We start from the raw sequence: 17,420 nt of genomic DNA, 5'->3' as shown, positions 1-17,420 counted from the left end.
AGAAAGATTTCATTATAGATTTACTCCTTGCGTGTTATATATATATATATATATATATATATATATATATATATATATATATATATATATATATATATATATATATATATATATGTGACAGTCGATTTAACTAACTCACGATTTGGAGCATAGGATCGTACAATCTTACGGTCCGGAGTGAGATTATCGAGATGGAGATTACGGACCATAGGACTCGGGTTGACTCGCGAGTCGACTCGGTACAATTGGTCGACTCGTCCGAGTCTGACTCGAGAGAGCCCTAGCTTTTTGTCTGCTGTCGGTAGCCAGGGCAGGAAAGACGAGAGAGCCCTAGCTTTTTGTCTGCTGCCGCTGCCAACATCCCGGCCGAGCCACCTCCTCTCGGCCACTAACGCAAGGCGGCGCGACCTCCCGCTGCCGTTGTCGCAGGCCAAGATGTCTCCTCGCGTTGGTACTCCCTCTTTTGTCTCTTCTCCTTCCATCACCTCTTCTCTTCTCTCCTCCCCTATCGCCTCCTCTCCCTTCTCCTCCCTTCTTCTCCCTCTCCTTCCCTCTCTTGTCTCTTCGCCTCCCTTCTCTCGTCTCTTTTATTCCCCTCTCTTCTCATGTGATCTCCTCTCTTCCTCTTTTTCTTTTCTGTCATCTCCTCTTTTTAATTTATCTAATATCCATATTCAATTGTCACATGCCTTGCAATAGCGGTAACCCTTGTAGTGTCAGTTGTTCTTGATGCAAATTTTTGATATCATCATTCGTTTCCTTTCCTTTTTTTTTCTTTTCTTATGATGATGATTTGATGCAAGGGCTTCTGTTGGCCTATTTATTTCTTTTCTTACACGATGGTTGGAGGTCTGGTGCTGTAGTTGATTGATATGAACTTTCTTGTAGGACACAAGCGGCCAAAGACATTAGAGAAGTGCAAAATTATGAAGCATTCTAGAAAGAAGCTTCTTGGTGATAAACCAAAGGATGGTCCTTTGCCATCTTCCACAGGTCTGATTCTCTACTTTTTTATTTTTGTGTTTTCTCTGAATTTCTAACATTTGATTCAATTAGTCCGTTCGAGAAGTACAAATGACTCATCTATGCCTGTTAAATAATGTCTACAGGAGCAGACGATGTGGTACCTAAACTATTTGAGTTTGAGAATCTATTCTTAGTAGCACTTGTTTGATATTGTGAGCTGAACTCACCACATCTATGTCACACAATTCTAAATAAAGAACATCTGTGGGACCCTTTAACACTTGTAGAGGACATTTGTGTTTTCTCAATTATGGGTTTACCTTTTGAGCTAAACATCTCCTTTTAATCCTTTATCTTTATTTGATTTCAGGACATTCTCTTGACAAACCTTTAAGTGATGTTGGTCTAGAGGACGACACCAAGGATGCATCAGTATTTGACAACTTGTTGAAAATATTGGGATCCAATAGCAAGAAACTTGCCTCTATATACAGGAAGAGGTTAGTGGAAACTAACTATTTTTTGTTTGGTTACAATGGGATCAAAGCTAATGCAGATGTCATTCTTATTATACTCATTATTCTAGTAGTGTACTGCAATTTTTTCTAATTATAACTTCTGTTTTGAACTTGGTTATACACATTGTATCTTGTTCATCAAACTTAGATCAGATGATGACATGACCTTGTATATATTCAGTGAGATATAGAAATATGAGAGCAGCACAGACTACAAAACACTCTTTCTGGTGGCTAATAGCTGGAGTGCAATGAAAAAAGTAAATAGGACATTGGTCCCTCATATTTTTCAATAAACTATCATGGAAAATATATTTTATCTTTAGAGGAGCATCCATAACAATTTTCTTTTATAATTAACATTAATGTTATGATGGCTTCTTGGAGATAATGAACATTCAAGTTGAATATTTTTATGTTAAGAATCTTTTTAATTTAGTGCTCCAGAACTTTATAAATGGACATTGTATTATGATCCCCAATTAATATTAATTCATGTTCTCATTCTATTTAATTAATTCTATCCTTAATTAATGCATAAATGTTCTTAGTCTACTAGAGAATATACTAAACAATGCCAATTCTGGCTTAATGCTAGAAACCATGATGTGCCATCTGAAACATGTTACCATTTTAATGTGCAAAGATGGTGTTTCCCACAATTTCATGGTTTCCGAATGAACTAGACAATCAGTGCTATGGTAGCTACCACAACATAGCTCACTGGTCAACTATTGATACTGATTTTTCCATCAGGGAGCAATCTATCAAATACTCTTGTGCTTAAGTTGGACTGGTTCAATATTTGCATTACTTCTTAATGGTGGAATTTAGTGTGGTAGCTAGTTATAGTTTTCTTAAATCACCATGGAGCCTTTGAGTTAAAGTAATGGCCTCCATATCTATGGAAAGACATTTCAGAAAGGTTCGGTATCACAAAATTACATACATCATTTAGATGTGCAATACTTTAAGAACTACAATCAAAATGATCCTACCGGAGATAAAAAAAAGAGATACTTCATTTGTACGACAAGGGCATTCTAATTGTTTGGATTGAAATGAGATGCTTGACTGATGTGTTCAGAGTTCAGACATTCATTAATAATTAACTGTCATATTGATACAGGTACTTTTGTGATTATTTTTTCTCTTAATTTTTGGACTGCTATATATGTAGCATACTCATAACGGTACTTTCACTCTTCCTATTTTGTTATATTGTATGCTTTATGTAGGCAAAGAGAACAAGAGGGTAGAAGTGATACCGAGGAGGAAGATGATAGTGGATCTCAATCTTCTAGTTTACTTGATGGGGCGGATACTGGTGCAGGTTTCATTTACTTAACCAAACCATTTGCATTGTGCATCTTGCTCATCTACATTTTCCTACAATATAGTTTCTACTTTGTTTAGTTACTACCCTTTGGAATGATTATTATTTTGTCCTACTAGACAGGGTTTGGATTCACATACACATAGGCCTTCTGATTTTCTAATGCTGTAGATAACTTCCTACTACTTTGGCTTATCAGCCATTCTGATTTTCTTAAAGCTTGATATGATTGGCAGTTTGTGAACTTAGATGCAAGTAGGTTGATTCTTGTATCTGCTTGCTATCTCTTTGTAATTTATGCAAAATGTTCTGAATGAAGACATATTGTGGTTGTTCTCAATTGCATGCTGTAAGAGAACATGAGAAACTTTTGCTGGTGGTTTGAACATTTGAATAACATTGTAGTTTGCTTTTTTTTGTCCAGTGCTTATATGATGGCAAGTACCAAGAAAATTCTTTATTTTCAATGAGCAAGCTCTACTTAAGTGTCTTCATGATAGCTTTCTTCTAGAAGAATATATTATAATTATATATCGAAACAATGTCTGGCATTTGAAGTCTTTTGGGAGAAAAGAGAACCATGTCAATTATATTTCTATCTCACAATGTGAAAATTTCACTATATTTCTCCTTCACATTGGCCTTTCAACAACTTGTATTTGCACCTAATATTTGGATCCATATGAATAGAACATTAAATTCAAATCAAACTTTTAACTTGAATTATATATGTATTTAGGGAATAGAATTGTGAGATAAAAAATTTGAATCACTTTTATATGAGTTCATTAAGCATTTCTTTCCCAAGCAGAAAAGTGATCGGTTGTTTTTCTTCTGCTATTGATTCAGTTGTAGTAGTTTTGATGATATCTTATGAATCCATAGAGGCTATTCTGAAGTTCAAAACAATTTGTTTCTTACTCCTTTTGATTCAAAACCACCTTAAACCCTGACACACACATACAGAAGGCTTCAAAGCCCTTGAACCACTTTCCTTCTCCATGTGTGACTTGGGAATCAAAATCGGTTTATAAACTGGGTCTTTAGAATATTGTCAAATATTTGGAATTTCTTGATTCGTTAAAAAGTTTTCTGATAGAATTTAGTGCATATACATGGAAATTAATTTGTTGTGGATCAGAAATACTAGTACATTGTCTTCTTTGTGTGAACTGGGTCCTGACACAGATCAATTGCTTTTTGGCTTTGCTTTCTTTTTTTTTTTCTATGACTATACAAGTGAAAGCAGTCTTGACTTATTCTTCCTTTCATTTCCAGGATCTGGCACCGAGTCTAGTTCAGAGGCAGCTGAAGGAGATGATGTACAAGATGCTGTTGTCAATCACTATCATATAGATGAAGATGGAGATGAGGATGCAACATCTGATGCCAATGATTTTCAGGACATGGAAAATGAATACAGGATAGATGGTGAAGCGGCATGTACAAGGTTAATTTTACTTTGCACTTTAGTTGCTTCTCTCAGGTCTTGCTGTGCACCTACACAGCAATGAAAGATTCACCTACACAGTATTTACAATGAAAGATTGTTTAAAATGTCATCAGTTATGCTTCGTGCTTCCTTTGTATCATGTTTTAGGTGATCATAAGTCGAGGTGGTTGTAGGGACAATCCTTGATATTGTTGTCTTCATTACTACATGGCGTGGTTCACCTTATCATTATGTACCGGTGTACCGATCAGTTGTTGGTATGATATGTACTGAGCTGTATTGAGTCGTACCGAACGTACCGACACATGATACATGTGGACATACTGATGTATCGCACATACCGGTCCCCTATCAGGTCAATACGTACAGCTTGTACCGAGTGGTATGCCGTGGTATGACGAACTTTGCTACATGGTTGTTATGGGTTTGACACATAGGGACAGCTTAATTGCATACATGGGAACAAGACTACAAAGATAATAAGGATTTCTCCGTTTTTTATTTTTTGCTGCTTTATAGTCATTGACATTTGTTTATCTTTAAGTACCAATGATATTTCCAGCTAAAAGTAGCCGCATAGCACAGAGCAAAAATTGGATTGATATTAAACTTATGAATTCGCCTTAACTATTCTCAGCTCTTTTCATGGTCATTTGGGGCATGATCTTACAAATGAAGAGGTTGAGAAGTTGCTGAAAAAGCAGTGGAAATTTAAGTGGGAGATGCCTGCTACTGAGATGCCAATGTCCAAATGGGTTGGAACTGGAGACCCTATCACAATGGTACACATGCTTTCTTATAAAAAATTGAAATTTTGCTATCTTGACTCTTAGATTTTTGTTCGTGCTCATCATCTGTTACAAATTTAAAAAAGTAGTCATAACTGATTCTTTTCTGGTTTCTTTAAAGCTGGCATGTGCTATTGTCGTTGGTGGTGCGATTTTTTTGGTCTTGGAGTAGACAAATTCTAGATTTTAAGACCAAGGTTTAAACATCAAAATGATATCGGTATCAACAATCACTCGCACCAGTATGGTGACTAGATATTGAGCGATATACCAATTTGTACTATCTTGTGTCACTGAAAAATAGTTTGTAAGGTGATGTACTGAGTGCTGTAATGTTATTTGGTTCATTACTGGTGTTTGGTTAGACCTGAATATGCTGGTTGGTGTGTATTGCTTCAATTGATATTTTAAAGAATGATTCATAGTTCATACTTTTGTATCACTATAATGATGTTAAATTTTAGGACATTTTATATAGAGTTTGAGATGTGCATGTCATCCTATCAAAAGCTAATTTGGCTATCTACATTATTGCTGGAATGTGTGAGGTTGATAACTACTTAATGACTTGATGATCGTAACCTGTATTTGATTTATCTGTTGTAGGATACTAGCACCGATCTAGTTTATGGGCTTAAGCAGAAGCTGTATAACAATTGGCTGAGCATCTGTAAGAATTTTGGATCAAGTGACTTTGGTTCATCTAGGCAGAAATTCTTCTCCCTCTGTAAGTTTTGGTGCTATTCTTGTTGACATATGTCAAAACAATTATTTTCTTGTTATCTTTTCTGTTGAATAATTCACTATAAGTGTGGGTGATATTCTATCGTTGATTAAATGCTGATGAATTAGATCAACTAATTATAGTAGAACAGATATGTTAGAGGCTTAGAGCTTATGCATGAAAGAAATATGGAACTCAATGGCCTTTGCAGTTTTTAATTCACTATAAAGTTGAATCCATCATTTGGTAGGAACAAATTAATAAAAAAATGATTTGTATTTGCTGAGGGTCTACCAACTTTGGGCAAAATCTTAAAATGATTGTGCTTTGAGTGTCATGCTCTGTATTTTCTTTAAGGATCACAAGAGTTGTCTTGTCTTCCTGAACCTGTGCTTTGGCAAGCTGTCATATATCTGTTTTAAACATTTTCCTTCCATTTTATGTAATCTAGTGCTAAATCATTTTGATACAGCCATACAGGAAAGGTAGGTATGGCAAGGTAAGGCTAACTCAAAATGGTGAGATCAATGTGGAATCCTTCATTTTTGAAGTATTGGGTGTGAGGAATTTATACCAAAAGATAAAATTTTGATTTTTCTGTTGCTTAGAAGTTTACTGCAACTTGGAAACATTCATTACAGAATCTGGCATTTCTGGGATGTTCTGTTTCTTCTTTTCTGATTGTTTTTGACTATTATCATTTGGCTTTTATCCCATCTAGTGGGTAAATGCCTAGAAATTTGATTTTTTTTCTCATAAGTGATATGCCAGCTTTGTCAGTAAAACAATTCAGTATGCATTTGTGCCCTTCTCAAGGGCCAAAAAGAGGATAAGAGGTGAAAGCAATAAAATCAGATTAGATAATTTAGGTTCTTGAAAGTTAAAAAGTAGAAATATAATGTTCCTTAGATCGATCTCATTGGCAGATCTTTTACAGTCTTGATACAGTGGATGTACCCATTTTATTTGCAGTGTCTCCCACTACACTGTAATAGTGTATATAAGACCCATTTCATGAGCTTCATCATTGAATCTTGCTATTGATTATGTGCATGTCTCTTGTTGCAGGCCATACCTATCGAGATATACTGCACTGCAACAAGAAGCCATTTTATCTCAAAGGCAACGAAGAGGATTCAAGTATCATGGATGCATATATTATTCATGCTGTAAGTGCAGATATCTTGTGGTTGTATTGTTTTGTAGATACATTTTTCTGTACTACATAAGCCACCTTCGTTTGTGCTTTTTATATCATGATATTTGTTTTTCAGTTGAATCATGTTTATTGGACTAGAGATCTCGTCATTAAGAATGACGCAAAGCTGACCAAGCAACAGGAAGATAAGAAGGAAGAGATTCTTTCTAGTGGCACATACCTGGATCAAGGTTTCACTCGTCCTAAGGTAATTATGACTAACAATCAGGAAGCTTCTTGAATGTCTCTGTATCATAATTAATTTCTCATGTGAACTCCACTTGGCATAAGGATGGCATTTGCTAGGTATCCTGCTGTTGACTTTTTAAGGATATGTTGTTGACCAGAAAAGTTTAAGTGCACTTTTGATTAATTTAATTGTTCTTACCGAATAAAATTTCTGGAAATTTTACTTTCAGCCTGTGTAAATGTCATTTTTTTTGTTGATTCAACTCCGAAGAATCTAATGTTTCTTTGCAGTTGGTTTTAAGGTTGCTATGACTGACCTTTAATTTTGTACAGATAACTTATCTTTTGAGTACCTGGCATACTTATATTGTGTACTTATCTTATTTATAGTGTTTGAGATACAATTACAGATGTTTGTAACTTGTGTCTTTAACAGTTTAAATGTGGAGTGCGGTTGTATGGATGTGTGATGTCACAACCTGGCCTCTGATGGGATAACTAACCCATTAACTTTGTTGATGGGTTAATAGTAGCCTGAACTACCGGTTCAAAATGCTTAAGCTGAAGATAATAATAATATAGTTATCAGATCTTATAAGTAATTCTAAGTCTTAGCACGTGGGACTAAATTAGGATGTTACAATCTCACCCACTTAAGGGGCTTAAGATCCAACTTAACTTAGAATTAAACCTTAATATGGTGCATGTGAGGTATATCCCAATGATGGCTCCACGTCACATGCCCTCTAGTCCCATTCACGGTTAGTCCTTTTCTACTCGAGCCTCTCTCTATGCTTAATAATAGGTCGGCTCTTATATCAATTATCATGACCCAATTTAATATGATAGATCTGTTAATTTCGTTGAGCTTGAACCACTGATTCGAAATGCTTAAAACCAAGTTAACGGTAGTACACATATCAAATCTTTATAAGTTAATCTTAGTCTTAGTCAACTTCCGATGTGAAACTATTATCAGGGTGTTACATTATAGGTACACTTTGCAAAAGTCATTGTGGATTGATTAAGTCCTCTGATTTTGGGTGTGGGCGGATGTATGAAGAAAGTTTTAATGATCTTTTTAAATGTTTGAGAAAGTTCTTTAAGTACTGTTGAATGTTGGCATGGAATTGGTTCTTATTGTTGGATTTAGGAACATATATTCATTTTTGTTTGTGTTTGATTTTCCTGTATGTTTTGAAATATATTGTAGTACATGTGGTCTCATATGCATCATTTAGTTTCAAGGATGACACTAATTTTAATTTAGTGTACTTGCAATATATGCAAGGAAGGATTCAGCTATGTTATTGTTGATAAATGATTTCTATAAATGATGTTCTAGTTATTTTTAACTTAACAGTGTTCAAAGCTCTCTAGCTTACACTAAGTCTCATGAGCTTGTGCCAAATGTCAGTAACCTGCCAATGCAGTGCAGCATGCTTGGCTATAACTGTTGACCTTTGATTATAATTTTAACTATTTCATTTTTATTGCATCTGATGTGTCTTTTTCTAGTCATCATAATTTCTTATTAACTAATTTTTGACATGCAAAGGTTATGTTCTTACTGCCACTTGGGAGCATTGCGATGCGTGTTGTGAAGAGGTTAATTGAACTTACTCCACTAGCGAACAAAGTATGTATCAACTCTTTAGTTATATGTTGTCTTGTGTTCTGGTCAGGAACTTAGTAAATATAGAAAATTTGCTTCACTTAGATTCTGTTGTAGTTCATTCTCATGGTTATATAAACATATGAATTATTTCTTATTTTGATTGTTATGTTTTTGTCATGTGGTGAGTCAGCTTATAGTTGATGAGATATATGCTTATTATGTCTAAGGATCTTAAGTATGCAAGTATGAACAGTTCATTCAGTTGGTAATTTGGAGCATCTGAATGTTTGGATGGTTTTTATCAACTTGTGAGGATATTGATTTTGTCGAACTATGAACTATGCTGATTTTCATTTCATTTAGTTTCTTTTAGATGCATGAACATTGTCTCCAATGTGATAAACTAATTTCAGTTTCTCTATGTAGCATTAATTTCTTATCTTCTTTGTTTGCTGAAGATAATTATTAAAGTTATTGTTGTATTGGTTGGTGATCCCCGTTGCCAGACTATATAGGTCATTGCCAGTTGATATTTATTTATTTATTTTAATTCTTTATAACTGGGTGGTATAGATTTGTGTATCACCCAATATTGCACCAGTATGACCAATTGTCGGAACCAATATCTAATATGTGAGAATCGAGAATCATCTTTTAAGAAAATGTTGCTTTGTTATTTGAATGAACTGCCTTTATATGACTATAGTAGTTATCAAGGACTATCGTATCGTCCAAAGCGGTATGAAATGAGTAGTATGATCGGTCCGAGCATGGACTGGTTCATAGGCCGCTCCTGTTTCAGGTGGTCCGTTCCAACTCATATAAAAAAAAAACCTAAAATAGTGATTCGCAAGCCCTCTTCATACAATGTCAATTGTCATAGTTCGTGAGCCCTCTACTTGTTGTTGACCTCTTCGACAACGTCGCTATCGCAGTTTGTGAGCCCTCTTCTTGTGACACCATTCGCAAGCCCTCTTCTCGTCGTTGACCTTTTCTCACAACATTGCTGTTGCCATTCACAAGTCCTCTTCTCATGACGCCCTACCATTGTTCGTGAGTCCTCTTCTCGTGATGCTATTGCCTCTATCACCCTTGGAACACCCCTTCTCTTCTTCTTTGTCCTCCACCACCTTCTTTTCTGCCTTCCTCTTTCTCCACCGTCTCCTCTTCTTCCTTCTTCCTCCTTCCTCCTCCTCCACAATGCCTTGCCCTTTTGCTTCAGAACATTGATATGTACCTTGTTGGTACACTGGTACCGACCAGTACATACCAGTCCTCCAGTAATCAATATGGATCTGGTACATGATATGGCAGTTCTTGGTAGTTATCATACTAAATTACCTTTACTTTGTGAAGCTCATTAGATCCCTGCAGCTAATATTATTCCTGAAGATATGTTCTGTAACATATGAATAGGTTTTTGTGTACTTGGATATATGAGAATGCTTTTAGTCCAGTATGGATTTTTTTTGTTTTCTGCTTTTCTTATCTCACTCTTTTGTTCTTCTATAATGATTTTTTAGGCTAATGTGGAGCACATAAATCGTTTTACTGAAGAGTTTGGAACTGTTGATGAAGAAGATGAAGGGGAAGCTGCGAATTCAAAATCTCAGAAGCCTACAAAACCTTCAGACTTTCAAGCTTTGTTTGGTGGAAACAATAACGATCACTTTATGCTAGGCATCAAATTGACAAAGTACAGATTTTTCAGATCCTCCTACTAATTATAAAATTCCCTATGGATTTTTTTCTTGTTCAAGCTTTTGATTTGTGTGACTACTTAACATCATGGTCATTTTCTCTATGAAGCTTCTGATTTCCATTTGTTCCAAACTTTATTGTTTCAAGAAGCTGTGTTGCTTTAACTTATGAGACCCATTTTATTTGACATACTGGCAAAATTTTATTTAGAAACCTCAAAGGAAAAGATAATATTTGATATGAGAGAGATGAACTTTGAGATGAACTTTTTTTTTTCATCGCAATGGTCCATGTAGTGATATTAGTATTATTTGTTATGCATATGCCCTATATGATATCCTGGGATAATTATATGAAAATATTGGGGAAACAAGGAACGAAGTATTTTATCTAAAGTATTATGTAAGATAGTCTCTGACTGGCTCTGTAGTTGCCAACATATATTTAGTGTTGCATTTCAATCTTGATCTGGGATAATTGTGAAAGTTAGTTTGGATCATCTCCTTGAACATGGATTGGGCTCTGGAATAAGCATCTGGACTGGCTCTTGTAGTCTTATTCCTCCAAACATGGTTCTCTTTTGCAACTTATTCTGGGAATATAATAAGTGAAGATGCCTAATCTTTTATCAACCAATTGTATTATAACTCTAGAGTAACTTATATAATAGTTGCTATGTTTCTTATTCCTTTGTTTTGTAGAAAAAATAGATGATTTCCTTTTCTTCACTAGCGACAAGCTATTTTTTCTTACAAGATAATCACTTTATTATTTCAATATTTGAACCAAACAAGTCCTAAAAGATAACTTAATTGTTGATATTGCAAGTTAGATTGGATGACCAACACACCTTTATTTTCATTTGATGAAAGTTTGGCCTCTAATAAATTTTGTGCCCTTAGTCATTTGACTATTTGTGTTTCTTACAAGTCATGTCTGCATTAGGTATATGATAATTCTTTGTTTTTCTTGTAGGCGAACCATAAAATTGTACAGTGACTTCTATTCTTCAGATATCATTGTTGCATCTCCTCTGGGACTTATAACTGCAAGTTCTTTCTCATTATATTTTTCTTCTTTAAAATCCCCATTTATCATGGACACAGTAATCTTGTTTACTGGTAGTAACTTCAACAGTTGATTTCTTGATTCTTTTTCTCTCCTCAGAAAATTGGGGAGGCTGAGGTTGATAAAGAAAAGGATGTTGATTATTTGTCATCAATAGAGGTGTGTATATATCTTTTACTTTCATGATATTAATGATATTTTCATGCTGACTTTTCTTCATTTTGATGTGTATGTTTATGCTGTGATAACCTTTATCGCTAATTGTGCATGAACAGGTGTTGATCATTGATCATGCTGATGTGATATCAATGCAGGTCTAATCATTACACTAAAACCTGACCTATTTTGCTTGTTGTGGTATTCAAAACATTAACATACTAAGAATGACATGCAGAACTGGTCTCATGTGAATACTGCCGTGGAACAATTGAACCGTATACCTTCCAAGCAACACGGAACTGATATAATGCGTATAAGGCAGTGGTAGGCTTTATTTATAAGTCTGAATATTCCAAAATCATTGAACTTTTTTTCTTTTCTGTTATATGAGAGGCTTTAGGCTTGTTTGCAAGCTCCACAGGGTCAGCAGTTGGTAGTACTTGAAATAGACGTGCGTAGATATCTGTTTGTTCTGCTAAATATTTTTCTTATCCACCACAAGAGAAGGAATCTGTTTATTCTAGCCACCTTGATTCACTTCTGTGCAATTTTAAGTTATTGTTCAAGTTGTGTGAGCCTATGATTGTAGTACAGCACTACAGTTGTATTAATTCAATTGAAAATGTGCTTACAATTGTAATGAAGTTCACTTTGCTTGTCGGCCTCTCTTATATTTCGTCATTTCATTATCGTCTAGGTATCTGGATGGGCATGCACGCTTTTATCGACAAACAATACTCTTGACTTCTTTTGTTAATCCAGGTACTAGAACTCATGAGTTTTTAGCTCAATCACTATGGCCGAAGAAACCAACTATGCATTGCTTGTTATTAGGTTACAAGGTTCTACATTTTGTTTTGGAATTATGATAATCTGCCAAAGCTTGGTCCATATTCGGATTTGTTGTATGACTTAATAATTTCTTGTTAAGTTGTATCTTATGTAGAGTAAATGAAAGCTTTTTTTCCTTTCATTTCAACATTTATGCTTACAACTGTCATGTTAGTAACTTTATTGATTTGTTCTGAGAAATGGAACCTTCATACTTCTTATGTATATGTATAGTATGGAGCAAAGGATTATGTATGCTAACATTTTCTAGTTCTTTTTTGTTTTCAAGAAGAAGAGAACCTTTACACTAGTGATAGATGGGAAAGGAGGAATAAAATGCTGATTTTCTTTAGAAAATGGTTTTGTATATTTCCAGGACTTTACAAGTGTGACTTCTGTTGGGTATTCTTTTGTTTTGTATATTTGATATTAAATGAAGCTAAATTTTGGAAGGGTTTATCAATGAAATAATATTCTTTGGTTTATTTAGCTTTGCAAATCCATTATGTTACTGCACTGTACCTGCAAATGTAGTTCTACCAAGGACAAAGGGGAACTGTTCGTATGATTAAAAGTTTTTTCTTCTAGCTGCAGATATGATGTCTGTGCAGCCTTTTCTTCACTTTAAAATCACCTGCATAGTGTTTGTCAATGTTTACACCTTTTTATTTAAGTGGCTCAACTTTGTCTCAGAGGTTGCTTTTCTGGATAATGCACTGCATTTTTTTATTCTATCTCCTGTATACCTAGTTCTCTCTAATTTGCACATTTTTTTAATTTTAAAAATTTTGCAATCTAGTTACAACTTTCTTGGTTTGAGAAAATCAAAATACCTAATGATTAATGCTCATTTGTCTTTGTTTCAGAGATGAATGCTTTATTTAATCGATCTTGTCTGAATTACGAGGGGAAGGTAAATTGATGAATTAATTATTTTTTTATTATGTTTTGATGTTAAGGAGTTTTTGTTTCTTCTCCAGGTTAAGTTAATAAGCCAATACAAAGGTGTTCTTCCTAAGATATTGCTACCAGTACGGCAGGTGCGTTACTCCCTATACTACATCAAAATTGTAGATGCCTAAGTTCATTTCAACATAATGCTTCTGCTTATTCACTAGCAGATTAAGGATATGCCATAACTTGTGCAGACAAATTACTGAAGTGGCAATAAACTTTGTTAAAGTATTTTTTTCTCTACATCTAGATGGTCCACAGCATTAGTGGTGCCTAACGAAGATTTCTGCAGGTTTATGAACGATTTGATGCTAAGTCAGTTATGGATGCTGATGATGCTCGCCTTGATTATTTCTGTAAGAAGGTAAGTTTGTGTAACTTTTTTGCAGCTAATTTTTAGTCTATAGTTTGCAAAGGTATAAAAATGATGAAGTAAACCAATTTAAGTTATTCATAATTTGAGAGTGTTTGTGAGGCATAACTATGTCTAGTAGCAAGTGTTTGGTTAGATTTGTCTCTAAATAAATAAATCCTCTTTGTACTCTTAAATCTTAATGCAGTCTCAATGTAGGCTTTTGAATAAGTTACTAGTTCCAAATCGTGTAATATGACATATATGTGATGAAAATTGTCTCCTTTATATCTGAAGTTAAAATGAACATTGCTTGCAAAGGAAACAAAAACATTAGATGTTTATTTTTGACTGCCAGCATTTATTTTCTTGTGTCCCTTTATGAAATATGTCTCAGAATTCTAACTGGCACTGCATCTTTTTTGGCTAATGTTGTTTATTTCCTTTAATTTGAGCTGCATCATAACTAAAGACCAACTTATTAATTGTTCAGTGCCATCATTAATGGGTTAAATAAACTTGTCTAACATGGAAAACAATAATGAAAACTGTTCAATCCTTGTGAAGAAGCATAACTTGCACATTTTTGTTTATGAGACATGAGAAAAAAATTTGAACTGGCAGTTCATGTCTGCTACTATAGTAATTTGGATTTCTTCATTGTGACTTGGTACCATGGACCTAGTGTTTTTGCTGCCAACACTACTGAGTTTGCCTAGGAAGGCCGCTTGTTTGTCAATTTTTGCACCCTAGCATACATTACCGCTAAGTTTTATTTATTTTGATTGTATTTTTTTCTCTTTCTTCTGCTTAACTTTTTTTTTAAAAAATTGGTTGATGTAGTTGACTATCTTTTTCAGGTATTTCCTAAATTGAAGGATTCAATTGAGGTATGCTTTTATCCAACATCATGAGAGATTGCCTCCTAATTTGTTTCTTTCAAGCTTGTTGATTCTCTACGTAATTGCATAATTCATGAGGTTTTCAATGGCATATCAGCATCTGAAACTCATTCAGTATTAGATTGAAATATAATTTTGATGAAATATATTCCTTATATATATTTGTAAGTTCATGTTATAGCATTTGATCTTTGTAGTTTGATAGTCTATATGCATAGATTATCAGGTAGTTTTTAATTTGTGAAACGGGTTCTGTAAAGTTGATTTGACTCTCTATTTGCATATGGAATTAATATTTTAGTTTTCATGGTGATCCTGTTTGTGTGTTGCTATTAGTTTTATCTAAAACAAACCATTGTAACAACATTTTCTTTTTATTTTTTTATCATTTTTTTGCATGAGTCTATTGTGTTAAACTTTGATGACGAAGCATCCTATTTAAGGTGTGACTATATGTATGGTTTGCTGCATGCAAGCCCTTGAACTTTGCATATAGATTTATGTCAAATATGTTTAATGTATAATTTATTTTTCATGCAGGGTGGAACACTGCTATTCGTGAGTTCTTATTTTGAATTTGTGCGTATAAGGAACTTCTTAAAGTCTCAGAATGCTTCTTTCTGTTTACTTGGAGAGTAAGAGCACTTCTATCATTTTTACTGATATCTCGTGAGGTCTTATTTTGAATTTGTGTGTATATGGAACTTCTTAAAGTCTCAGAAGGCTTCTTTCTGTTTACTTGGAAAGTAAGAGCACTTCTATCATTTTTACTAATATCCTGAAAATTAATATGATTCACATAAACATTAGCATAGTTAATATTTTACGCATTTGGGTTTGCTGCTCTAAATATGTGTTATTTTATGTGATTTACAGTTGTAAATATTGTGTAGGTACACAAAGCCAAGTGATATATCCCGTGCACGGGTTTGGTTTTTTGAAGGCAAGCGGAAGATCATGCTTTATACTGAAAGGGCTCATTTTTATCACCGATATAAGGTTTTAACTGCTTAAGTTTCTAATCGTTTATTGTAGGCGCTTGATGGAAACCTGTAATAGGAAGAAGATTAGTTCTGATATTTGCAAATTTTACTATGTAGTTTCAGTTAAATCGCATCTCCTGTCACCGAGTATCCTGATGTCGATCTCTTCTGCTAACCTCTGTATATTATTGTAGATTCGTGGAATACAGAATATAATTATCTACTCTCTACCAGAAAGAAAGGAATTCTACCCTGAGGTAACCTTTAAAGTTTGTGAGTTCTCTGTTGATGCTGTGGTTCATTTTGTTGGGAATACAACAATTGTAACTCATGTGCTAGCGTTTCTGATTTTTGTGCCATACTTTTCAGATAATCAATATGCTGGATGAATCCAAGAACATGATGTGCAGCATACTTTTCTCTCGTTTTGATCAATTCAAGGTAAGTTAATGATTATTATTAAGTTGTTTTTTGATACTTCTTCTCAAGTTGTATGAAGTTAGCATGCCTGCAGAAGTAAATCACGGTGAGTTAGTAGCCTGTGTTGCAACTGTGTTAACTTTGAGTTAATTGTCAATTTAAGTGGGAAGCATAGGAGATGGAAATACGTAATTTATATGAAATATCTAGCGATTACTGCCACTGTATTCCATAAATTTACACTATTTGCATGAGTAACCTCATCTTCAAATAAGTTTTGATATTGATGTACTTTGTCGTCACATATGGGATGATCTTGTTTCCACACTCCGATTAGCAATAGTGATTCTCAAAACATGCAGGATGGGCTAAAATAACTAGTGAACATAAACATATCAATGTGTACATGACAAATTATCGATTCTGTTTACTGGTTCCATTTCACTCGTTGGCTTCCATCATCCATCCATCCATCCATCTGCATAACTAAGCTGTTACACCCTTTGTATTGCCATTTACTCCTTCCTACCACCATTAACTAAGATCCAAAGCTGTTTGATTGATTTGTTTGAATGGCTTGAAGTTTTCAGATCTCAAGATCTTCTGTTTTGGATGCTTTTAAGTTTTCGTGCCTCTTGATGGGTTCTTTGATGCATTTGGTCTGTTGTAGCATCGTAATCTACTACTGCCTTTTGTTTGCCCACATTTTCTAGTTGACTAACGTGCAGTATTGTCTCAGCTAGAAAGGACCGTGGGAACTGTTGCTGCGAAGAAGATGTCGTCTTCCGAGAAGGGCATCTTTGTCTTTTGCTGAACCATTGTTGCTGCTTAAGCGTTCTGTGGACTTACAGACATGCCTCTCCATATATAATTATGGGGTCCAGTTTTGGTAGCTGCATTATACATTGTGTAGGTTTCTTTTTCGCATAGCGTTGTTCAGCAACGGTTTGTGCGGGGAATGCAATTGGCTGGTTTTCATTATTGGATTTAAAGTTTAATTTGCATGCTCGTGTTATCTTCACAGGCACTGATCTTTCATCTCACCATCTTTCCCCTCCTATTCGACTGCTTTTAGGTGCCATATGCAAGTAGTAAAAGTGATAGGAGCATTTGATTTAGAGGAGAGGCACCACTCTACCAGCATACATTTCAATGCATCACGATGCTTAGTAACGATTCATCGAACGAATGCTTCTCTTCCCCATCAGCACTACAATTGATCGTGTAGGACATGCAAACCCCCTTTAAACCAAGTAACCC

General features: G+C 34.7%; 1 protein-coding gene across 1 annotated transcript; it reads left to right on the top strand.

Moving 5' to 3' along the window:
- Positions 1-286: 286 nt before the first annotated feature.
- Positions 287-17,168, top strand: LOC135607385 (protein NUCLEOLAR FACTOR 1-like). Its single transcript, XM_065099160.1, has 25 exons — positions 287-451; positions 889-993; positions 1,337-1,466; positions 2,723-2,817; positions 4,099-4,270; positions 4,911-5,055; positions 5,668-5,788; positions 6,854-6,954; positions 7,060-7,191; positions 8,731-8,811; positions 10,314-10,486; positions 11,467-11,539; positions 11,659-11,718; positions 11,835-11,873; positions 11,954-12,042; positions 12,416-12,480; positions 13,416-13,462; positions 13,530-13,589; positions 13,796-13,867; positions 14,716-14,745; positions 15,298-15,392; positions 15,651-15,756; positions 15,935-15,997; positions 16,110-16,181; positions 16,900-17,168. The coding sequence occupies exons 1-25, from the start codon at positions 436-438 to the stop codon at positions 16,972-16,974; spliced, it is 2,217 nt and encodes a 738-aa protein (XP_064955232.1). The 5' UTR covers positions 287-435; the 3' UTR covers positions 16,975-17,168.
- Positions 17,169-17,420: the final 252 nt, after the last annotated feature.

The sequence above is a fragment of the Musa acuminata genome, chromosome BXJ2-3, assembly GCF_036884655.1.
Source record: "Musa acuminata AAA Group cultivar baxijiao chromosome BXJ2-3, Cavendish_Baxijiao_AAA, whole genome shotgun sequence".
NCBI classification, from domain to species: Eukaryota; Viridiplantae; Streptophyta; class Magnoliopsida; order Zingiberales; family Musaceae; genus Musa; species Musa acuminata.
The sequence above is the reverse complement of the archived record's forward strand: the minus strand, read 5'-3'. Positions and strand labels throughout refer to the sequence as shown.

Excerpts from the sequence above, each read along its gene's own strand:
- LOC135607385 (XM_065099160.1), top strand. Across the intron at positions 11,719-11,834 it reads ATTATTTGTCATCAATAGAG|GTGTTGATCATTGATCATGC; the intron begins GTGTGTATATAT and ends GTGCATGAACAG. Across the intron at positions 15,998-16,109 it reads GAAAGGAATTCTACCCTGAG|ATAATCAATATGCTGGATGA; the intron begins GTAACCTTTAAA and ends CATACTTTTCAG.